The 25924-nt window shown below is 39.8% G+C and overlaps 1 protein-coding gene across 2 annotated transcripts in view; it reads right to left on the bottom strand.

The window, feature by feature from the left end:
• The window catches only part of LOC131052775 (uncharacterized), a 163672-nt gene that overhangs the window by 22253 nt on the left and 115495 nt on the right, over positions 1 to 25924 (bottom strand). The window contains exon 3 of one of the 2 annotated variants that reach the window (XM_059207449.1): positions 13607 to 13902. In XM_059207449.1, the coding sequence (XP_059063432.1) occupies positions 13843 to 13902 (60 nt within the window). In that variant the 3' untranslated portion in view covers positions 13607 to 13842. Of the gene's footprint in view, positions 1 to 489; positions 660 to 13606; positions 13903 to 25924 lie in introns of both variants that reach the window. The other variant, XM_059207450.1, reaches the window with a different exon arrangement.

Genomic DNA, 25924 nt, shown 5'->3' with positions numbered 1-25924 from the left:
CTGGTTCTTCATGTTTGGTAGCCTTTGCAACAGTGTTGGGTGTGTTTGGAGGCCATTGTGACAGTGTTTGGTGTGTTGGGTAACCTTGGTGACAGTTTTGTTTGCCTCACCGGGTAAACAAAAGGAATGCAGAAGTAATGCAGAAATAAACAATGCAATAACAGCATGAATACAAGAATAAGCTTTCCATTAATAACTCAGAGTATACAATGTTCACAGCATTATCTATGGTAAACTACACACCCTTCAATACCCGTAGGTAGTACAATATATAACAGCCGAAAGGGTGCGACACAACCGTCGCGACTCCAACTACCTACCCGTCGGCTAACTAACTACTAACAAACAACATTACTACCAAAACATAAGATATACATATTTCCGGACAACAAGTTTGATATTGTATTTGATTGTTTGATGTCAAGAAAAGGTGCCAAATCAGTCCCAAGTATAACTGAAAATCATTGACAGACCTGTCCCTGTCCATACCTTGACAATTAAAGGCTGTTTGAAGACTGCTAGATCATTGCCTTACTGGTCTGAATCATTTGAGAAAGTGTTTCACTTGTTTGAAAGTTGGATCTGATGGTTTTGAACTGCCTAGACCTATGAGAAGCAAGCTACATCTCTGCTACAGCATTCTACATTCAATTTCAGACCTGCAGCATGTGAATTTATAATCATAAGATATTTCTCATGTGAAGTCTCATATGTACCTCTGTTATATGTAGTTATATCTTATGAAAACTTATCCAGCATGATTTTTGTACCAGCAGTTAAAAGAATGTTGAATATGTTAAAACAGACCTGTAACAGCAGTTAAACTTTAATTTGGAAGTGCATGATGTTAATTTGGCAAAAATTTCAACAAAAAATAAAATAGGGTGGTTATTATATCATCAATTCTAACTTTCACATCAGGCACCTTTTGACTCAAAAATGGAGCCCTTTAGCTCATCATCATTAGGGGCTTTGAACCTCACCCCACAAATAGTAATGGCATCTATCATATTTTTCCAATAAGGAGACCTTAAAAAAATAAAAAAAATAAAATGAGTATTCTATATTGAGATTTAACTTTAAAATCTTCAATGCTACATACTCCTAAATGAAAAAAAACCAATGGACACAAAAATCAAACCATGTATTTTAAAACAAATATATTAATAATTACTTGGTTGCGTGATATGGGATGGTGAAATAGAACAAGAAGCATCCAATTGCACATTTTACAGCCTTATGCTTGTCCTTGTTCCAACTGATACTCTCACGGGATGTTGAAGATGTTGCAATAAGATAAAAATGGAAAGAGAAATAATATTTACACTTTCTAGTTAAATTATTGAAAAAAGACTAAAAACAACTAGGATTTGCAGCTAAAAAATTAAGGAAAAAATCAGTGTTCCACAGGGACATGTCCCCCCTGAATATGCACGTGTTTTTGAGATGGGGCCATCCCCGAGATGCAGGGAAACCTAGGGAACGTCCCTCCACTGCCCCTCCACCACCACCAAGTTTCCTCTACCGTCTCCAAGACGATTCCTCACCAGGGGGACATTTCTCAAAAGTTTATCGTGTCAGAAACACCAAAGGGGACATTGTGACATCCCCAAGACTCCCAGACGTCCCTCAACAGTGGAGGAGACTTACAAACTAACTTGCAAATTTTAAGACTGTTTGGCATTGTTTGAGGGAAAACATGGTTGCAGAGAGCGAGTTTTAGGAGGCTTTAAGGGGTTGTTTGGACCTACAATGTTGATGTTTCAGACCTGCAACATATTTTCCGATTGTATCAGACCTGCATTGTCGTATACAGTAATTTAAATCAAAATGTGTGTTCCCTACCTACAGTGATCATTTCAGCTGTCTTTTCAAGGTTTCTTTAATTGTTTTCTATTGGGTGCTAGTTTCAAGCAATTTGGGCAATCTAGAGAGTGTCTTTCCAATGTGCCGCCCTGTACCAACATTTGTATCAGCTTGTAATTGTTATCAGTACTTAAATGGCAGAGATAGTGTTGTTTCAATTTGCATAGTTCTTATGCTAGTTAAGAAATAAATGATCATCTAGGGTGCTCATTACACATATAAAGATGATTTTCATGACAACTAAAGATTTATGCTGTTATTTCCATACATTGAGTTGAAATGATAGAGGTAATTAAATCTTATACTATCTTTAGGGTTAGATCCATATATTTTTTGCTCAAAAACTAGTTTTTTACTCTTCCTTGTGTTTGAAAATAAAATTAATGTCTTTTTGGCCCATTAAAGGGCTTCCAAGGGTTAATCCTCCTCAACAAATGACAAGCCAAGTTATATGGATACCTCCAGATGAGGGTTGGATAAAGATCAATTTTGATGGTGCAGCTAGAGGTAATCCCGGACCCTCAGTGTTGGGTGTATAGTGAGAGATTGACATGGTAGAGTTACTGCTAGTGCTAGTCAACGGCTAGGTGTGGGGGTCCAACAATGAGGTGGAAGTGAAAGCTGCACTTCTAGCAGTGCAAATGGCAAAGAGGTTGCGGGTAGGGAGGTTCCATCTTGAGGGAGACTTGCAAATAAATGTACATGCTATCCTTAGGGGTAAGGTAGACAATTGGAAACTCGACTGGGATATTCAATGTATTAAAAACCTTCTAGCCACCTTTCGGAGATTCAAAGTATCTCATGTTCAAAGAGAAGGTAACCAAGAGGCATATAAGTGTGCAAATCATGCCTCTGAGCTTATTAAAGGTGACATAAATTTGAACATGCATCATTGATTCATCCATAGATGATGAAAGTTTGAAATTTTCCTAGCTGTTAGCTTTGGTCAAATGGTTGAGATGGTTGAGGTGGCTATTTAAGTTGTCCAGCGTGGTGAATGGTCATAAATGCAATGTAGCGTGATATGAGTTGAATGCTTGTCAGGTGTTTTAAATTTGTAGGCTAGATACCGAGAATCGAAATATCCATATCTTGCTAGGCTGACCACATCACATGATTCTATACCACAAATGCATTGTTTTGATGTGGTGGCGTCAGGCAAATCAGGTGTCATACCATTACAAAGGGTACTCTTATCAATATGGGATAATTTCCCTTTATTCATCCCCCGAAAAGCCAAGGGTGTTGTTGACGTGGCTAAACTCGGATAACCGACTCCTTCCGGCCAACGAAGAATAGAATGATTCTTGCTGAGTATCCTATCCTCTCTTGCGTAAGGAAGCCCTAATGCTATTTTATATGATCAATGGGGACAACCTCAAGGTTCCAAATGTCAGTTCATGACTGCAAGATAACTCGGTGATTGATGTGTTTTGCTGGTAACACAAGGGGCCTTACATTTGCAACAAGTTGGTCTGCATCCTAAGATGTTGCAGGAAAAATTAAATGCAAAAGGATAGGGTTAAGAGACCTAAAATTAACAAGACTGATGTGCGAGTAGACCGATTCGACATAACCAATCCTTGCTTGGCCAGAATAACTCACAACCTCACAAGAACAGTGCAATCTTCAAGGGAGACTTAGAAGATTTTCAGATTGCAGGTGCATGCCTAAGCACCCAATTCTGGTGCAGCTCAAACGGATACCTGCAATTGAACTAAGCACGATTTTAAAGGCTCAGACTAACCATACAAAGGGATGCACAATCAACATATCCCCAATGGTATGAACCCAAATCCATCAAATACCTGCACACCAGAAAGGATCTATCTAAACCTGCTGAAGGAAACTGTTGTCATTTTATGACACCCTTGGTCCATCAGTGAGAACCAATCAGAGATATATTCCATGGACCAGCGCGGCCCCAATTGATCAGGGAGAGAAGAATAATGAAGTGTGAAGTGTTGCCTTGTCCGGAGGAAGTTCCTCTCTTAGCCTTTTTTTTCCTTCCCCGAAACTCTGGAACCTCGAGGTTCCGAAGTTCTTTGCCTTAGTCGCTTTCTTTCCTTCTCCGGAACTCCGGAACCCCGAGGTTCCGAAGTTCTTTCCCTAGCTTAGCCCCTCCTCTCCTTAGCCTTTTTCTCTTTTCCCTCGGAACTTTGCAACCCCGAGGCTCTGACGTTCCTTGTCCCTTTTCTCCTTCCCTCTTTGGAACTCCGGAACCTCAAGGTTTCGAAGTTCCTAGCCTTCCTTTCCTTCGCCTCTTCTCTTAAGCTTCTCCTTTGCTCGGAACTCCCGAACCCCGAGGTTCCGAAGTTCCCCTTCTCTCTTTAGCCCTTTCCCTCTCTATCCTGGAACTCCGAAACCCCGAGGTTCCGAAGTTCCTTTGAGCAGTTCCCAGGAACTCCGGAACCTCGGGGTTCCGAAGTTCCTTCCCCTTTTGCCTTCTCTCCCTAGTTCCTCTGGAACTCCAGAACCCTAAGGTTCCAAAGTTCCTTTCCTTCCCTTCCTCTCTCTATCCTGGAACTCCGGAACCCTGATGTTCCGAAGTTCCTTGCTCCTTCCCCTGTCTTGCTCACTTCTGGAGTCTGAGTTTCCGAAGTCTCCAAGCTTCCTTCCAACTGGTGACACTTCCAGATGGCGTGATCGACAGTCAAGGCTTTAAATGCTCCGACAATTTTGGTAACTTGTGCACTTTCTTTTGTGGAGCCACAACGGTGCATTAAGTGTTTTTGGCAGGATTTCCATCAAGGGAGGTACGGGGCCATGCTTGGTGACTTACATCATGATTGACTTTGGAAGGTTAGTCAATCCACCTTCTCAGAATTGCTCTTTATGGGTATGACTAGGTTGCTTGCATGTACAAGTCAAGTGCATACACTTCCAAACTGACATGCAGGGGTCATGATCACCATTGTAACCCATTTTTCTATATAAGGCTGTTAAGCCTCATTGTAAAAGGTTTTCTCCTTGCTGGCTTGAGCTTTCTTATGTTCTTCTCTTCTCTTGAAGACTTGTAATTTTTTTTTTGCATTTTTGCAACTGTAAGATTGGCTTTTGGCCTTATGATTAATTGAAAATCTCCATTCTTACCTTCCTTCAACTTATGTGTGATGTGTATGTGTTCTTACCTCCATTATAAGTGTATGTTTGTGGTTTCCTTTCACATGTATGCCGTGTTAACTTGTTTTCTGAGTGTGACTTTGTGGGAATCCTTCTCCCCTCTTGACACTTAGAAAATTCTAATCTTCACACATGCGTTTGGGTTACTCATGCAATTGAAGTTTTTGCATCTCTTGGGCTTTTCAGTTGATTCCTTGTGCCATTTCAGGTGGGGAGAGGATCAATCTCTTCTTGGTGCATCACCTCCTTTTATTTCAAGCAATTCTCTCTTCCCTTTACCTTTGCAAATTGTTAGGATAGGCTTAGGAGTTAGTTTTGAAGTGTTGAGTTGGTTTAACACCTGCACCTAGAGTGAGAAGGAAGTCGGCCTTCTCCGGAGATTCAACCCCCTTGCGCAAGGTCCCACACTTCAGGGTTGTTTCCATGTTTCACGAGGTTGCTGAGTTGATAGCTCAGCAAGGGTGCGAGCTTTTGTGATAACAGAAACCATGCAAACAAAAGAAAACCAAGATAACAAACACCATACTTTAATGTTCATATATTGATTTTCGTTGTCATTACAACAATTTCTGCAGCAGTTCTACTCTATTCTTGACTATTAAATTCTAACCTTCTAACAATCTAACTAGAATCTAACTCTCTACAAAAACTCTAACTAGAATCTGACTGTCCAACCCTTTACAATGAGAGGCATCCTGCCTTTTATAGCTTTTACATATTGAATCAGAGGCCAGGATTGACTACATCCAACAATCCTGATCTGCCTTCTAGAACTTGGCAGCTTTAACCCATGCCCATTCAATCCTCAGTTATCCCCCCAACCACTATCTCAACTACCGACCGCTATTTGACATCAATTTGGTCAATTTGGTAGCTGGAGATAACTGACCTATGTCCCTTTACTTTAAATTCATTAGGTGGGGCACTGTTGTGACGTATTCACACATCGCCCCATTGCAAATGGGGACCCCTACTTTTTTTTTGCTTTCTGGGGTTTGCTTTCTAGGTGTTTAGGGCTTGTCTATTAGCCTTTGCATTTTGAGTGTCGCCAGGGGATCAATAGGATGGTAGGCTTTGCTTGAGCTAGGGTAAGTCCACAGGGCCCCAGAATTAGGGTTTCTTTGAGAGTCTTCCTTAGGGCCTAGTTTTGCTCTTGTTGCTAATTGTGTCTTGCTTTGTGAGTGGGTATCATTCTTGAAGGTCCGAGCTAGGTCAAGATGGTGAGTGATGAAGTCTGGAATGTCATTCTGATCTTCAAATGCCCTGAAATTTGGCTAAGTCTGGAATGTCCTAATCCTGAAATTTGGCTGTCTGGAATGCCCTGATCCTGAAATTTGGCTGTCTGGAAAACTGAAGAATCCTCCAAAAACTAGATTTTGCAATATAACTCTTGGAGGTCCGAAACCACTCTCAAACATCCTGAAAGTATATATGGAATATAACTTAAAGTATAAGTCACTTATACTTAAATGTTATATTCCATAAAATGATCCTGACGGAGAGTCCAAAATGTCAAATTTCGCTCCTGACCCTTCCAAAGGGTCCAGAGCGAAATTCTCCATAGGACATTCTACTTTGACCAAAACCTAGAACTAACGCATTCCCAGGCTTGAATGATGGAAAAAATGCTTGTTTGAATGAAGAAATGTGAAAATGAAGTCAGGATCTTGGCCAAGATTAGGAATTTCGCTCCTGACCCTTCCAAAGGGTCCAGAGTGAAAATCTTTATAACTCTTGTTTTCCTCCTTATTTTGGCTAGGCATTGGCTTGATGGGAGATGAATGGGTATGTTTTTGGAGTTTGATTGATTTTGAAAAACAAGATTTTGGCCTAAAGGAGAATTTCGCTCCTGACCCTTCCAAAGGGTCCAGAGCGAAATTCATCATAAACTTCATTTGCTACCTTGTTTGACCTTGAAACCTTCTTCCTCAGGTGGAAAATGATCTAAGTTTGCTTCTTGAAGTGGTTTGAAGTTTGAAAAGTGAGTAATCTAGCCTAGAATGAGATTTTCGCTCCTGGCCCTTCCAAAGGGTCCAGAGCGAAAATCTTCTTAAAGCTCATTTCCTCTTAAGTTTGACTAATTTTTGATTTGCAGGTTATCTTGGAAGGAAGGATGGACATTCTTGTTGCCTTTGAAGTGTTTGAAAGTGTTGAGAAATGAAGGATTTTAGACCAAAAGGGTCCAGAGCGAAATTCCTTAAAGCTCTTATTTTTGCAATGAAGAAGATCAAGTTTTGATTTGTTATGACGTGGATGGAAGAGAAATAACTTGTCTTTGCCTCTTGAGGTCGTTTTGAAAGGGAGAAATGAAGAATCTAGCCCAAGTCAAGATTTTCACTCCTGACCCTTCCAAAGGGTCCAGAGCGAAAATCTCTCTAAGAGGCATTTCTTTCCTTGTTTAGCCAAATCTTGATGACCAAGACATGATGAGAAGAAGAATGAGCATGATTTAGCCTTTGAGAATGTTTGGAAGTTATGAAAATGAAGGATTCTAGCCAGGAAAGGAAATTTCGCTCCTGACCCTTCCAAAGGGTCCAGAGCGAAATTCCTTATAAACCTACTTTTTGACCTTTCTTGGACATGAAACCTTGTTTCTAGGGCAATGAAAGATGAAATCCTACCTTGCAAAGAAGTTTCAAGTTGAAAAAATGATGATTTTTGGTCAAGAATGAGAATTTCGCTCCTAACCCTTCCAAAGGGTCCAGAGTGAATTTTCTCAAAACCTCTTTTTGCTATCAAGTTTTGCTAGATCAAGTGTGGGATAAGGTAAAATCAAGAGGAAGTTGCCCATAAGAGTGACTTTAAGTTGCTAGAAACCATGAAAGATGAAGGAATTGAGCCTAAAAGTGATTTTCGCTCCTGACCCTTCCAAAGGGTCCAGAGCGAAAATCCTTAAAATCATCTTTTCTTCCAAATTTTGAGCAAAGCCAAGCTTGGACAAGCATGAGAGAGGTCATTTGGATTGCTTTGGAGTGGATTTTGGTCACCAAGAATGCAAATTTTGAAGCCAAATGAGATTTTCGCTCCTGACCCTTCCAAAGGGTCCAGAGCGAAAATCTTAAAACCACCTGTTTTCCTTGCAAGTCTAGTCAAACGTTAGGTTTTCATGGCTTGGATGGGTGCGAGGAGACATGTTCTTGCCTTTTGAAGTTAGATGGTGTTGAAAAATGATGGAAATTAGCCCAAACCAAGGATTTCGCTCCTGACCCTTCCAAAGGGTCCAGAGCGAAAATCCTAGGATCACCTACTTTCTTTGCAATACAAGTTAAAATTTTGATTTTTATGGCCTAGATAGGAGTGAGGCAATGTGTCCTTAGTCTTGGAGAAGAATTGAAGTTGAAAGGATGGAGGAACATGCTCAAAACTTGAAAATCGCTCCTGACCCTTCCAAAGGGTCCAAAGTGAAAAAACACTAAAACCATCATTTTCTCCAAAATTTGTGCCAAGCCAAGCCTAGAACAAGGTAAAAGATGCCCTTGTGATTGCCCTTGAGTTGATGGTTGTCTCCAGAAGTGATGATTTTAGGCCAAAAGAGGAAATTCGCTCCCGACCCTTCCAAAGGGTCCAGGGCGAAAATCCTTCAATCACCTATTTTGCCTTGCAAAATCAAGATAAACTTGGGTTGGATGATAGAAGAAAAGTGTTTCTTTGCCCTGCAAGATGAATTGAAGTGAAGGAGATGAGGAATCGAGACCTAAAGCTTGGATTTCGCTCCTGACCCTTCCAAAGGGTCTAGAGCAAAATTCCCAGTATCATCTAAATTGCTCACAATGACAATCAAGAAATGGATTCCCAGGCCTTGGTGGAGAAAAGACTAGTGTATGCTTGCCTTGGAGGGTATTTTGGAATAAAGACATGATGGAATTTGTCCAAAAGTGCAAAATTCACTCCTGACCCTTCTAGAGGGTCCAGGGCGAAATTCTTATAGGGCCTGTCCCTGGAAAGACTCTTGAACAAACTTAATTTTGATGTCTTCTTGTTGATGATTTAAGGTATAAAATGCTATGTTGAAATGAATTTATTATGTGTCCTTAATCATCTTTTTGTTTGTCTTGCAGTTAAAAGGCGACCTTCTCTAGTCCAGCATCAACAAGGACGACCTTCTCCAATCCAGCATCAACAAGGACGTCCTTCTCCAACCCAGCATCATCAAGGATGGCCTTCTCCGGTCCGGCATCGATAGGGACGACCTCTTCCAGCCTAGCATTTTAAGGGAAGGTACACCATCCATCCTGCACATCAAAGACAAAAGAGGATAAAAGAAAGGGTCCGCTGAAGAAGCAAATAGTTTCAGAAGAGTTAATTAAAATTATCTTCTCAGCATCATCAAATTGAACATCAACCAAGTTGCAAGTGTCAGACAAGGTGGCGCCTCAGTCATCACTCCTCTAATCGGGTTGGTCCACCTCAGCGTGTCCAGATTCAATGTACCTGACTCATCAAAGATGGCACAAACTTCGATGTACCTACCCCGATTATCCATTGGTCGAATATTCCAGAGAAGACATGTGTCCAAATAATGCAATTATTTCATTGGCCAGAATTGAGTTGTTGTAACAAACCCTAATTAGGGTTTTCATTGTAAAATCTCGGCCATTGATCTTAAGTTGATCTGAGCCATTGAATTGTATTGAGGGCACTATATAAGCCCTGGCTCCTCATTTGTAAGGGCTAATAGTTAGTTAGTAGTTAGAAGGTGAATAGTTAGCTAATAGTGAATAGTCAGTTGATAGAATAGCAATTAGAGTAGAATAGAAAGAGAAGGCAAGGATTGTTGCCAGGATGTTGTTATAAAAAACTTGTAAACTTCATTGAAGAAATGGTGAAATCTATGGGTCGATTCAACAATTTGCATGGTCTTTATACTTCTTAGATTTGATTTCATGTTATTAGATGAATGGAAGAAATGTGTTTGATTGATGGTGAAATTTGTTTATCCATACTACTAGCAGTTTGTTGATTGCAGACTTGCCTTGTGTAGTCAACTAGAATCATTCAGCTTAAGCTTAACTTCAATTGTCGCTTCTTCATTGATATGCATCAGCCTGATGGTGTCTATGCATGTAGCGATGATCTGAACATCATAAAGCTTTCCTCCGAAGATTGCACTAATCTTGTGGAGATGGTCCTGGGATGTCAAAACAAGACTTAGTTAGAATTTCATCAAAGATCATTCATTGCTCCTACATTCTTAGTGTCAGAATTAGATCCTTTCCTCGCCCTCATCCTTTTTTTCTTTTTTTTCAAAAAATCTAGGCTAGTGAAATTTCGTGTTCCAGCAATATTCAAAGCAAATCAGACGTTTAGTCATCAAGTGTAAGTCCCCTTGTGATTCCAGCAAATCACATCATACCACAAAGAGCTTATCCGCGAGTAGAGATCCTACATAACAAGAACCTTGAAGCTTCTCCGATTGATCCTTCTGCAATATCTTCAGCATTCAGAAGCTTTATTCAAGAGAGGATAAGGTACCTTTAAGTATTTTATTCTGTGTTTGGTCGTGTACAAAATACACCTTAACAGGCACACAAGCAGTCATGTACAATAAAGTATTTCAGTTTTAAAAACTGATTTTCTGGAATTTCTTCTAGCTGTGCATTTCAGAGAATGCATACACTTGTTTCTTCGTCTTCGGTCTTGAGGGTGGACTCCAACTCCGATTAAGCGGTGGCGCGCTTCCCCGTGTTCCATTTTATCCTCTGCACTGCGTTCTTCGCTTCTAGCTTTAATCACGATCAAGTCTTTAATTTTCGCTTTAGGTTGTCATCAATCTGCAAACAATCAATTTCACTTTGAACTAACCATTTTTGAAAAATTAAATAAATTAATTTAACAAAAATGTTTAACTTTCAAACGTCCATTGAGAAATTAGGGTTTGAAGGTTTGAATGGCGACTTTAATTTTCTCTTTAAAAAGATATAATCCCTCCCCCCCAACTTCGGGCGAATTTGCACTTTGTGAGACTTGTCTTAGAGAGAGCGATTTTGTTTTAATAATTTTGCTTTTATGAATTTCGGAGATTTTAAAGGTTTTGTGCGATTTTGGTCTAGCAATTTAGTCCTTCTGTGCGAATTTTCTATTTCAAGTTTTAGATCTCTCCCATTGTAATAAAAATCGCCCATTTCAAATTAAATGAGCGAACTTTATCTTACACTCAAAGCCTTCTCACTAAGCTTAAACGCCTTACTCTTTAATGTTGGTGTTGGAAATAAGCAACACCCGGACCGACGATGGACTCGTCCAAGAGGGGCCAGTAGCTCAGTGGTAGAGCACTCCAATAGCGTATGGAAGGTCCTAGGTTCGAGTCCTAGCTGGTCAATGTCTAACATGGTATCAGAGCCAGGTCGAGGCTAGGAGCCCCAAGCACACGAGAGGTGTGGCTTAAGGGGGGGTGTCGGTGTTGGAAATAAGCCACCTGGACCGACGATAGACTGGTTCAAGAGGGGCCAGTAGCTCAGTGGTAGAGCACTCCAGCAGCGTATGGAAGGTCCTAGGTTCGAGTCCTAGCTGGTCCATGTCTCAACATTTAATGCCTAAGATACCCCTTGGTTAAAATTCGGCCATTTTCAACTAAATGTGAGACTTTGGCCTCTCACAAAAAAAATAGATCTTTTGCCAAACTCTAAATTTTTGGGCCTCTTAATTAAGATGAGCGATTTATACTTTTTGGCATCTAATTTCAAACCTTTTTGTAAAAAAACATCGGCCACTTTGGCCAAAATGTGCGACTTCTTTCTAATCGCCTTTCACCCTGATGTTAAACTTGGGCTTTCTGGTCTTTTTGTGCGATTTTCACACGGGATGTGATTTGTTTTAAACTTCGCACATTTTATCCTACTCGCACAATTCTGGGCTTTCTATGCAATTCGACAGTCTCGAATGATTTGCACGATTTCTTTCTAGCATTGGATTTTTTCAAGTTTTAAAACAATGTGAAAGCGATTTCGAGAGTTTGACCTTACCAGCGCGATTTTTGTTTTACCTTATGAAACTTCGGATGTTTTCCTCCAAATGGGCGATTTTGATTGTACCTCGCGATTTAACACATCCTTCCTAAACTCGGCCAAATGAGGGCTCGTGCACGATTTGTTCTTCAACTACCATTTCACAAAAAATGAAATTCGGGCCATATAGCCCAAAGGTGCGATTTTAACTTGCTTGGCATGGGGAGACATTAAAACGCCCCTTGATTTTTCGGGCAATTCATGTGTTTTGAGCGAACTTTCATTAGGTTTTTCTTTAAATGACCGACTTTGTTATTAAACACGTTTTCTTTAACCTGAAACTCAGCGCATTATGTTCTTTTGAATGTCTCTTTCTCTCTTGCAAGAAGATAGACAAAATTGGGGGTCCCCTGCAAAGAGGGGTGTGTTGTGCACAGCACAACAAATGGCGACTCGGCTAGGAAATGTTCTTGAACATTTCAAGGATGACTATCTGGATCGAACCCCAGAATCTCAAGTATGTACCCCACAAAACAACCCAAATGACAAAAGATAGATTCAAAATAAAAATGAGGTTGCAAATAGAGTCACCAACCTTGAAAATCAAGTGTGTGCAGTGAAGTTCATTCTAGCTTGAAGAAAGCTAAAATATCATTGTTCAGTTATGGCAAGCTATGTAGGGCGAATCTAACTTCAAAAGCAACCTGGATATTGCCTCGCTGCCAGCGAGCGTCTATAGCCCTGACGAGGTTACCGCCTGTAAGCTTGCAGAGATTGCTCTGTTTCCGGTAGATTTTTCTTTTTGAATACCAACAGAGGTGTCTGCACTCCCGAAGCCATTCAATTTGGTTTTCTTTTGCTTTTCAATTTCTTTTCTTTTTTATTTTTCACTTTGGCTGGTAAGCAGTGAAGCTTACGTGGGATTGAGCGTTATAGTAGTCGCTGAAACAGAGCTTCAGATTTTCACTTGCAAAGACTTCCCTTTGATAAAACAACAGACCTAAGCGATATTAAGTGTTTAAATGTGCAGTGATCGCAATGTTGGCAACAAGACGTAGTAAGCAACTAAATTTTTTAAATGACTAGGCCTTAAACCAAATGAGTAGACTACGGGGGCAACCGTCAATTAGGCGCTCTACCAAATTCAGCATCCAAGAAATGAGCTGGAAAAAACTTCTTGACTTCGCACACCAATGCTGGGAAAAGCAAACATAACCCTCCAAAAACGATAGGGAGACAACCCCTTCCGAAAGGACACCTACACTACAGAAAGCAAACTAAACTAAAACAGAAAACAGGAAATCTAAGCCAGAAACAAAAAGCAAACCACTCTAAAACAGAAAATAAAATAGTAAACTGACTATATACAAGAAGAGACCGACTATACAAAATGTGGACTATATGCATCCGTTCCCGCCCTAGGATAATTTCTTAATACATGCAGCAATAACAGGGCAGCGAGGATAGTTCTAAGTTTGGCTGACTTATTTTTTAATTCTGAAAAGAAAATTTTCAGTTGGCCACTCTCGGGTTTAACCAGGACATCGGGCAGTATTATCAATTGAGGAAGTTCATTAAGTTCATGGTTAATCCATTTATAGGTTGCTTTCCAAGAATATTCAAAATCAAACTGAAAATTTTCAAAAAAAAACAGCATAAAGGAAAGAAACAACCTGGTGTGTTTCTGAGTCGTGTGGGGTGTTGTGCGGCGGGAGATCTTTAGTAGCCTCAGGAGGTCGCAATTGGTGGTGTAGCATCTCGCTCGCGTCTGGCTTGTGCAAATCAGCATCAGGTCCTTCATTAGGTTGCAACACTCATCTATGTTTTTCTTTCAAATTTATGTTGCAACTAAATATTGGTCTTTGCTTTAGTAAGTAGGCAATTGAGTTTATCATTCATGATTGATAGTTTACCCTCCTTGAATATGAAATCTCACATGTCTTGATTGTTGATAGTTTTGTGCTTGCATCTGAGGCAAATACATAGTCAATTAGATATTTACATTTATGCAAAAAACAACATTTTAAAATCTTGTATAGTGTGCATACTTGTAAATTTTGTCAATAGCTTTAAGTTTACATTTAGGTAGGTTTCAAGGAGCTTTCCCTCATAATTTGAAAGGTCTTATCACACATATTGTTGCAATTTGAGTTGTCTTGAAAAGGACAAATTAAAATGCTAACACACATGGAGCTCAAATGGAGAGAAGTATTCAAGCCGCAAAGGAAACAAAGACCACAAAGGAGTTGGCTTCAAAGTGACCAATTGCAAATGTGAACAAGTAGGTCATCAAAGATATGAGTCTCCAAAAGGTCATTTGGAGATGTGAGTACATGTTGCACAGGTCGAAGAAAAAAGCGCAGCACAAAACTCAACTCTAAAGCATGGAGAAATTTCAATGTGCAAAGTGTTGATCAAGTTGGCCAAAGAGGAGAACAAACAATGACTAATGAATAGAATCTTTTGCACCAAGTACAAATCAACTAATAAGCTTGTAGGCTGATTATTGATGGAGGCAACAAAATAATTGGGTGTCTTAAAAGATGGTTAAGAAATTGTGGTTAAAAGTTGTCACCCACCCTACATCATATAGAGTTTGTTGATTGAGAAAAGAACATATGATCACTATGATCTAATAGTGTAAGAATACATTCTACACTAGAGGTTATGCAATTGATTGAGAAAGGAAAAAAAGATCACTATGATCTAATAGTGTAAGATTACATTCTACACTAGAGGTTATGCAAATAAGGTATGGTGCTATGCAAAGTAGCAAAAATTGGTGAACAAAGTGAGTTCTCACATATACATCTTGCCTAGACCCCAAACCATGCCAAGTCAGAAAGGCATAACAAAATTTTCACAATCCAATCAACCCCCAATCAAACTTGGAATTACCCAACAAAAAATGTGATTTGATGAAATATGCTTTCTGAATGCATGTAATTGAAAAATGCATCTTTGGTGAGTTTTTCAAAAAGTCAGCAAGAATTGTGTTACATAGCCCTCAAATTTCAATTTTTGACCATTTTTTGCATACATAATGTTGTTAAAAAAAACACCAAGCAAACACCAACAACATACTAGACAATCTATGATTATCAAACTAAGGCTTGACAAGTTGCATTCAACATTCTCCTTCAAACCTTCATTTCACTTATTTTTCAGCTGAAATGTGCCAAATAAAGGGTTTTTTAACCTTTTACTAAAATTATTAAAGCCTAAATCTTATGCATAATCCCATAAACCCTAACCCTAAATTAGAGGTTGGTGTGTTGAGATTTTTAAAAGATGCTACATTGTTTTGGTGGACACTAAACCTAATCCGTAAACTGTTTTTTTTAAGTTTAGGGCTCAAGTTGGGGTTAAAAAAAATAATTTAAATTATGAAAATGTTGTCAACTTTGCTAGACCCTAACCCTCACTTGTAACTAACTCTTTAAGTTGAGGATTAAGTTTAGGGGGGTTTTTCTGATTTTTACTATATATAAAATCTTCTAGGGTTGGAATTTTTTATTTCAGCACATGTTTCATCATGCCACAAGAGTTTCGTATGGACTTATTGCACACCAAATCCCAATCCAAATTGGCTGAAGTTCCACTTATGTGGGAGTGAAAGTAGTGGGTAGACCAATCCTTTCAAATGGCATCTTACAAAGTTGTTAGGACATGATGTGACAAGTTGCAAGAGTCTTCATGTTGATGTGATCCACCAAGTATTGTTGTTTCTTGAGGTCTTTCCAAAAAGCAAGATGGAGCATGCAAAATCTACTATTGGTTCATTGACATAGTGTTGTGCGTTGCACACGCTCCCTGTCGCTGACAGGGTCCCCCTTTCTTTTTGGTCTTTTCGCCTTCGCCCTGTTGAATTTTGCGCAAGGGGTCTTGCGTCCTTTTTTGAGCGTGCTCGTAATCAGTCCAGGAAATGATGATGTCATGAGCAGAAGCCTGGGGAATTCGCAAGATGAGTTTTAACGCTCGGGCATTAAAATTCCAAGAGATCGTTTAAACTTGTAAGATCGCCTAAGTTAGGTAAGGAATGGCAGAAGCTTGCAAAATCCCCCAAAAGATGAAACGTCTAAAGGTCGCAAAAGGACCCAAAGTGCCGATTTTCGCCAAAGGATATAGAGGGGAGAAAAATTGTTAAAGTGTCAAAAGTTGACAAAACCTCCCAAAATCCCGAAATTCGCACTAAGGGGGAAAATTACAAGAGTTTTTAAAAAAAGTTTGCAAAATGGGTGAAAATCCCGATTCTCGCCAATCAAGGGTAAATTGCAAAGGTTTCTAGAAATTGGCAAAACCCTCCAGAAATGCCAAAGTTCGGCAACTAAGGTAAAAGTCCAAAATGTTTTAGAAGTTTACAAAATGGTCTATTTCGCCAAAGTTAAAAAAGAGCCTCCAATCGCCGAAAGTCGCATTATGGAGGGTAAGTGAAAGAAAATGAAAAGTTTTCAAAAGCAACCCAATCGCCGAAAATCGCACTATGGAGGGTAATTGCAAGAGAAAATTTCAAAGTTTTCAAAACCACCCAAAGTCCCGATTTTCGCTAACAGAGAGTGAAGTGTTAAAAGTTTTAAAGTTTGCAAAGTGGCTAAGATCGCCGAAATTCGGCGCCTAAAGGTAAAATCGCTATTTTTGTTAAAGTTTAAAAAAGCAATAGAAACTCCGAAATTTACATTCCAAGAGGAAATCGCGATTTTTGACAAAGTTAAAAAAGAAACTCCAAATGCCGAAGTTCGCGCTATAAGGTAAACCGCGGAAAGGAGAAGAGTTTGCAAGATCTAAATCGCCAAAGTTTGCATAAACCCCTCGAACCCCAAAATCGCGCCTAGAAGTAAAATTGCGATTTTCTTTTGGTAAGTGTTAAAAGTTAAAAGGTTTTCAAACTCTCCAAAAACGCCGAAGTTCGCGTAGGGTTAAGTTCACGCAAAGTTTATAATCCTTGCAACACCACAAACCCATTCTCATCACGCAAAAAGGAGATCGCGATTTTAAAGTTTGCATGAAACACTCCCCCCATTCTCCGAAAATCGCCAGAAAAGGCGTAAATGTTAAAGTATAAAGCTTGCAAAAGCTCTTCAAACCTCCAAAATCACGATCCAAAGGTAAATCGCAAGGTTAGAGTTTGAAAGAGGAGCAGGTCTTCGCCCAAGTTTCACGCCATAGGGCAAAATCGCGAAGTTCATAATTTGCAAACCTCCCCCGTTCTTCGAAATTCGCCATAAAGGGTGTGAGTGTTGAACTTTTAAAGTTTGCAAACCTGTTTAGAATCCCGAAGTTTGGCAAAATTGCAAAGTTTGAGGGTTTTCAAAACCCCATAAACACATTTTTTCAACGCTATAGGTAAAACGGAGGAGTTTGAAGTTTGCTGAGAGGAAAAAACGCCCAAGACGCCATAGAGGAGGAAAAACGCAAAAGTTAAAGTTTGAATGCATTGCAATAACCCCGAAGTTTACCACTAAAATTGCAAAGTAAGAGCTTGCAACAGGAGTCAAAATCGCCGAATTCCAACCAAGGTAAATTGCTAAGTCTAAGTCTTAAAAAACTGCATTCTTCTCCAAACTTCGGCGCGAAATAAGAGGCATAGAGTTAATCGTTAAAATTTGAAATTGCAGAAACCCTCCCATTCCAAATTTGCAAGTTGTGCATTTGTCTTTTCAAAAGCATAGAGCATAAGAGGGGCATTTTCAAATTTCAAAGGAAATCATTCCTGCAGGCCAGATTGTGCGGATTGTGATGCAGAGCATCATGAAAAACCCTTCAAGAACCCCAAATCAACATGGAGTTCCAATCTCAACACAACATCTTCACTTGTATTAGAGGCATAATCTGATCATAATCATCATTCTACAGTCCAAAACAATATTAATATCAACCAACCAATCCAATATCAAATCCATCATATCATTTTATAACCCTTTGAACATTAATCAAGACCAAAACAATGCATTATGCTGTCCCAGTTAATGACAGTTTGATATACCCGTACTCAGTTATTAATAACTTTCAAACCCGAGCATATTTCAAAGATCGCTTCGGTGAGGCTGTAGAAAACTAGGTTTCTAAAACCATATCCAAAATTGAGAACAATCCAACGGTGGAGTTACGAGTTATGGTCTCTGCACCGAGACCATTTTGACTGTTACAAAAAAGACAAGAAATTTGCATTCCCAATCCGCCTAGGGCATCAAATATCTCATGAAATACTTAACCAATCACATTGAAACTGAATTCATTTGAAAGATAATTCAACCCTATATCAAACACCAAATTTACAACAATTTCCAATGGTGCAATCAAAAGATTTTAGTGAAACTCTCCACAAACCCCAATTTGGAGGGTTTTTTGACAGTTTTCACCAAATCTTGCACAACTTGCTTCAAACTGATTGAAATTAAATGAAACCAAAGGGAAAACAAAGTTAACTCATTCCATTATCATATCCAATAAATTTCCAATGGATACAAATGATTTTTCATAAAGAAAAACGTGAATGATCAGACTGATATACTCATAAAACAATGTGGAGTGTGTAAAAACTTCAAATGTTATTCATTTCCTTCCTCCAATCTTACACACACCCATTGGATTTGACCAAATGATGGTTTTTATAACCTCCACACATCCATATGGTAGTTACAGCTACCCAAGACCAATTACATCCTTGGTTTGCAACTTTATAAGCAATTTGTGCTTGACAACATTTTTGACACAATTGACAATTTTGACATTTTGATAAATATGACCCCTAATCTTTGCGTGTGCACTTTAAATACATTTAGATGGACTCAAAACAAACTTTTACATCCTATTTACCCTTCCATGGGCATATTTGCACAATGTGACCTCCTAGACCACATTAGGACTCAAATACACATCTTGAGCAAATGTCTTACAATGCTTCACAAAATGACTCAAAATACATTAAAATGATCATATAAACTCAAATATTAGTGAAATGATTCATGGCATGATATTTAACCTCCTGGTGTATGTTTGGGTTAGGTGCTCCTACACCAGATTGACACCATTTATTTCGCCAAATAAGTTTGCTTTGTCTCTCTTAGAATCGTTTAAAATATATGCAAAATTGGATAGATGAGTTTGTGCAAAATTGATCAAATAATTAAATCCTTAAACCGCATCTTTTCCCATTTGAAAGGCATTAGGCAAAGCAATTGAAATTAGAGTCTGTTCCTAGGAGTTAACCAGATATGCATTTTCAGACTTAGGGAATATTTAAACCTCATCCATATTGAAAATTGATCTTAAAATGTCTAAGTGTAAATTTAGCAGTCGAAATCGCCTAAGTCTTTGAACCGCAGCCGAATAAGTAAATTTTTAATCAAAGAGCTTCATAATGTTCATGTTCAAATTAATCAAGCTCTTTAGTTGAAGTATCGTGCTTTCTTCAAAATTAGGTTTTCAATTAATCCTTGTGTGCTAATGTATCCCTTTTATCTATCCCGTTTTGTTTCCTTTATCTCGTCTCGTAAGCTGCATCCGACTGTGCAGGATAGATGTCTAAATCTGCGGTAGAGTCCTCAAAGACACCTGGTGCAGCCGAAACGTCCCGAGCTTCCAAGTCAGACATCCCTCGCAGAGTCGAAAAGATGAAATATCAGTATCAGAGAGGAGGATTGAGGGAATCAAAAGTTCAAAGCATATGGGAAAATGTAGGTGATACTGACCTAGGCCACATTGATATTCAGGATTTTAGAGACAGAGTTTTCTCCCCAAACGCCTATGGCAGGCCTAGGCGGATGATGGAAAGTGGCATCGCCCAGGCAACAGGATTTCCCCCGTCAGTGCAAAATTATGAGTTGGTAGTAGAGGTTGCCCGATATTACCAACCAAACACCAAATTGGTGCTCCTTGAGAATATGGTCCTCGCTGACTTCACTCCTGAAACCATTGGCGACGTGTTTGACATCCCCTTCCCGAACAACCACATAGCAACAACTATCGATGAAGCACAAGTGGCGTATGATATGAACCCTGCCAAATGCAGAACATTGATAAATGAGGAGTGGTACAAGGAGAGAAGACCTCCAAGCATCAGAATTGGGAAAAAGACCCCCAGAAGTGACTTTCACAATGAGCATGGAGATATGGTCACATTGCTCAGCAGGGTTATGGGACTCCCCCAATCTAACTACTTTGAAGAGTGGATGTTTTACTTTACAGAGCAGGTCTTCGCCGAGAAATCCAAGTTCGAATGGGCCCAGATCATAAGTGACAACATCCATACCCAGTTGGTCGAATTTGAGGAGAAAAAGTACTTTACCATGGCATCCTATCTAGTCTATATGTTCGCCAGAAACCAGCCACTGCCAGGTTTAATCATGAAGGGTGAAATTGGGAATGGGCCCAATCAGGTGAAGGTGTATGATTGCTATCCACAATTACATTATCAGGACATAGCTCAAAGGGAAAAGATCAGCCCTGCCTATGCAGTTGGTCAGTATGAACATGTCAATGACGCCTTCACAATGCGCTTGGTCAGGCTGATGCAAGGAGGACTACACATAAGGCTCTCAGAGCAAGCTACCATTTTGGTACAAAGGTATGGCACCTAGTTCATTCAGTTCCCAAGATTCTCCTACATCCGAATAGCTGGCTTTGAGGGCACTCTTTTCTGACTTCCACGATATCCAACCGACAAAATAGTTCTTCTGGAAGTTGCAAGGCAAGCACACTCGGTGAACAGTTTACTCAAAGACAAGAAGCAGTCCGGATTCGCCTTCCCTATGATTATAGGTAACCTTGATGTCCATCTGAAGAATCCTGCTCATGCCAAAGAATCCTTTGCTGAGCTAGCCTCCTATGGCCTACAGGAACATTTCCCAAGGAAATGTTTCGATCATGACAATCTGGCGAAGAGAGCCTACGGCAGGCACTACAGAGCAAAGAAGTCAGTTGAAGATTATTGGAAGAATTGCTCTGATGACTACGAAGTCTGACGGCGCGAATATTCAAGGCTGAGTGTGCAGCAAATGTGACTCTATGAATACCGTAGGGTCCCGGATCAGCTAACGGATCCTAGAAATTGCTTACAGGTCCGAGAATTTGAGACAGTAAGACATCTCTTGTCAGGCATCGATTGGTCACAAGATCCAATCACTGATTTTGAGGCAGTCATGGCAGCCCCAGGGAGGTACACTAATCAGTGGTTGCACCAGCAGATTGAGCGGCCGATTCATGAGGGAGTCCAGTTCACCTATCATATGATGGGTAGCCTTGATTCTCAGTCCTCTGAAGATGAGGGAACCTCAAGTGCACCAAAGGAAGAGGTTGAAAAGCCTGAAAAAAAGGAAGAAAGTTAAAGCCAACAGAGGGATTCAGACATCTAAAAGGAAAAGAAGGGAGAAGATCCCTATTAGGAGACCGGAGGTCACTTCATCATCAAAAGACCCCAGTTCATCTGATGATGTAATAGAACTAGATTATATACCTGCTCCGCCTTCCCAGAGCGATATTGATGCATTCGGAACTGATGATCCTCCTGCACAAGACATGCTAAATGCAGAGGTGAAGGTCATTGAGTCTGCCGAACCTGAGAATCAAGTGGAGGAAGGAGAAATTCCATCCATTCAAGGGCTTGAGGTGCATGAACCCACCCAAGGGAGCCACCATGAATTACAACTGCATAGTACTGCCAAGGATGACTCCACTATTGAAGGAGAGCAAAGGACAGATGAGACCCACGAGCCTAGAAGAACTGAAGAACAACCATCACATGAAGATACCAGACAGTTGTTCACCGAAGTAGGAGAGAATTCAGCTGCAAGCAAGGGACTTGACACTTCCTCCACTCCTGTAATAGAGCAGCTACAAATATGTAATGAGCCAGCTGAAAACATTAAAGAGCAGAGTGGGAACTTAACCATAGCATCAGCCCAGACCATACCTCAAGATTGGTTAGTTGCTCGAGCTCAGCGAAAGGCAGCCACCAAGCCACCCATCGACTTGGAGGACATTTTCTCGCGCATAGGCGAAGCCAAGTCCAAAGGGAAGAAAAAGCCTAAAGCTTATTCCCGAATGACCAAAGATGAACAAAGGAACCATACCCTCCATATCGCCACCCCGCCTGCCGATAAGCCAGCAGATCAAGTTATACTGGCTGATTATAGCATCACAACCGTCCCAATCGGACGAGCCACCAAGGAACAAGAAAGGGAGGAGTTCAAGGACTCCGTGCAAAACATGCTCAGGCAACTCGAAGAGATAACTGCTGAGAAGGACATGTATCGAGTTCGTGCTGAGCAAGCCGTGGGGTACATTGATCAACTTCTGAGACCATTGCATAATGCCCCCGAGTCCCATATTCCCCCTACAGCAAAGGACCACCACAGAATTTGAAGGAGTATGAGATATCGCCAAGGCCGTCAAGGAATGGATGCAAAGCATTAAAGAAAGGGGAGAACAAATCATTGGAGAGGTAAAGGAAATGGCCCACTACCGAGAGACCATTTTGGTCAAGTTGATCGAGGTAAAGCGGGAATGCCTCAATGTCCATGAGGTGGTTGCTACAACTCTTCCTCTCGTAAGGGCTCTTTTCTGGACCCAAGCACAAATTCCTACATTGCCCGCTATCCTGGACCCCCATGACATCAACATTTTTAAAGAATGGTACTGGACCATCACTATGAAGAGGGAGACAAGAGAAACCATTGACAAAGAGCAAGCCAAATGCGACCAAATTTTGAAGAACATGGAGGAACTCGGCAAGATAATCCTCCGATCAATGGTTTTCGGTTGGAAGAATGATCTGTCCGATGACGTAGTGCAACCGGACTGGGAGGAAAGATTGAGAACAGATAAGATCGCCTACTCCACTGAGGCCCTGAATTTTGCCGGTAAATTACATTCAGACATTTTGCATTTTGAGGTTAATCGGTCTAGTTGGCAAGATGGTTTAAAACACGTAGATTGTCATCTGGAAGGCATGCAATATAAGATACGTCACCCCCCTACGCCTCAGTTCACGGTGCTATTCCAACTTTGCATCAGGTTTCAAGAGTATGTTCGTGAGGAACGTGCAGCAGGTCGAGACCTTTGGAAAGAGTATTTGCATGGCGAAGATGAATTTTTAGTAAAGGAATATGCAGCTAGAAAGGAAAAAGTGCTTTCTTAAAATGCATTTTTCTTTCAAATTTGAAAAAACACTTTTTGGCCAAAAGTTCATATTTGACTGCCAAGTCAGCTGTAAACTTTAAACTCTGTGCATGTGCACTTTTTGAGTTGTTATGGATAGTTTTTAATCACCCTTTTTAGGTAGTTATTGCTCCCCTTTGAGGGGTTGTTGATATTTACCTTCCATTTATGGGTATGAGTACCTTTTTGTATAGATGAATCTGGGCCACTTGTTTAGTTTAGATCTTGGCCATTCATCTATTTTTGGAAATGTATTTAAAGGGACTGCTTTTCCCTTATTTTTGTAAGAAGTTCAAGGATTGTTTCTGAAGCTCTGGCGAAATTTACACAAGATTAATGGAAAATTAAGGCTGTTTTCATTTCTTTGTGAGTGCATGGTCTCCTTCTTCACCATTTAAATTATTTTGTTATGTCTTTTATTTTTCAATAGCATTTTTAGGATAAACATCTGATAGAATCCTCGTTGTTCATACCATTAAGGACTGACTGATTGTCATTCCCTTTGCATGGTTAATCTGAACCCTCTCATATGCTTAGTTCGGTTATTAAACAGTTAGTGAATGAATGTTAAAATTCTGAATTTATGTTTAATGGCATGAAAATCTAGTTTTCCTTGAAGATCGCACCAGATTCTTACAAACATTGTGCTTAAATAGCTGATAGTGTTAAATCTGGTTATTTGGAGGTTTCTGTCTGTTTTTCTTGAACATGCTATCTTAGTTAATTAGTCAGATTTTCTATATCTCTCTTTTCCCTATCCCTCTTTTTCCCCCTTTTTTTACCAAGAAAAACCCATAGTCCAGCTGAATTAGTATCAATCCAACTGAAATCAACCGATAACGAGACTGTTAAATTTTAGGGAACTCACCCAAAAGTTATTCATCTCACTATAAGTCCCCTTTGTGTTTTCAACAAAACACATCAAACCACAGAGTTATCTCGCAGTCAAGACCTGACAATCAAAACCTTGAGGTTGTCCCCATTGATCAAAGAAACAGCATTAGGGATTTCCTTATCTCAAGAGAGGATAGGATACTCGGCGAGATCATTCTATTCAACGTTGGCCGGATGGAGTTTGCAGCGATGCGACTTTAGACACGTCAACACATAGGCATCTAGTGATACAACCATTAGTTTGGATGAGGAGGAACTTCTAGCATCAAGGCACAATTTTTCTATTCACATACCATCTTTTACACTAGCTACCACTTTCAAACAACCTATTATCTAAATTGCCGATTCAGAATCAAGCATGACTATGTGGGTATACTACATTGATACAGTGAAATTGAGGGCCTAGCTATGGTCTAGGTACATCTTTACAAAAACCGTATAAAAAATCATAAATATATAAATATTTGAAGCCTAAAAACAACCATTAAGTTCTTATGTTGGAGAAAGATACAATAAATATTATAAATTTGAAATACAATAATATTATTTTGATATCCATGGTAAACTTGAATGTCATGATAGTATTCATTGTAATATTTAAATAAACAATCAGCAATTAGTGTTATATGGGTCCTGTTGTGACCTTTTCACACATCGCCTCATTGCAAACGGGGACCCTCTCTTTCCTGCTTTCTGTGTTGTGTTACTTTAGGGTTTTTGCATTAGGAGGCAATTTTGAGCTTCTAGTTGCTCGAGTCTTGAGTTTTGATATGATCATGCCTAAGTGCTATTAGGGTTTTTGAGTTTTGAATAGGATCAAGTGCGAGTAAAATGTTAAAATGTTTAGGTGATCCTAATTTTGTCTAAGTCTGGATTTTTGAGCGTGATTGAGTTTTAAATGTATTCAAGTCAATGATATTTTTGTGCCCAAGCGTCAAGAGGTCCTTTAGGGATTATTTTCTTGCTCCTAAGAGATAATTCAAGTAAAAAATTGCACTTTATCCCAATGAAATTCTTATTTTCTCGCTCAAATTTTGATAAAATTTAGCCAAGTCTCAATGCGTAATGATGAAATTTAACATGTCTAGGTGTTTTTGAGTGTGAAAATCATCGAAGTCCTGATGGAAATCCATTAAATTGAAGTCCAAGGGTCAAAAATCCTAATGAGGGGCATTTTCCCCCCCCAATTTTGAGCAAAATTCCGATGACCCATGATTTTCCCCCACTCAAAATCCTAATGGAGGGCAATTTTCCCCCAGCTGTCTTGACTTTTGTCTTGATGGACCACGTTTTTCCACTAGGGAACCCAAATTTTGTCCAAGTGTTGGAAATTAAGCCAAGTCTCAATGTGTAATGATGAAATTTAACATGTCTAGGTGTTTTTGAGTGTGAAAATCATCAAAGTCCTGATGGAAATCCATTAAATTGAAGTCCAAGGGTCAAAAATCCTAATGAGGGGCATTTTTCCCCCCCAATTTTGAGCAAAATTCCGATGACCCATGATTTTCCCCCACTCAAAATCCTAATGGAGGGCAATTTTCCCCCAGCTGTCTTGACTTTTGTCCTGATGGACCACGTTTTTCCACTAGGGAACCCAAATTTTGTCCAAGTGTTGTAAATTATCCTGATGACCCACATTTTTTCCCTAGACTAAAGAATGAACTTTAATGTGGATGAAATTGCCTATCTAGATGAAGGTTGATTTTCCCTCCGGTTAGTTTTTGAGCAAGTTTGATGAATTTGATGCGCACAATTGTCCTGACAGGTGGCGAATTTCCCCCAAGTGTGATTAATGATGATTTTGATCTGGATAATCTGATGGGGATCTATTTTCCCCAAAAGTGGATTTTTGGACTTAGTGAGAAAAATGACTTGATTTTTGGTGTCCAGATGGGAATCGATTCTCCCCCAATGGCATTTTTTGATAAGTTATGATAATT

The sequence above is a fragment of the Cryptomeria japonica genome, chromosome 6 (genome assembly GCF_030272615.1).
Source record: "Cryptomeria japonica chromosome 6, Sugi_1.0, whole genome shotgun sequence".
In the NCBI taxonomy this organism is placed as follows: Eukaryota; Viridiplantae; Streptophyta; class Pinopsida; order Cupressales; family Cupressaceae; genus Cryptomeria; species Cryptomeria japonica.
This window is presented reverse-complemented; position numbering and strand designations above follow the sequence as displayed.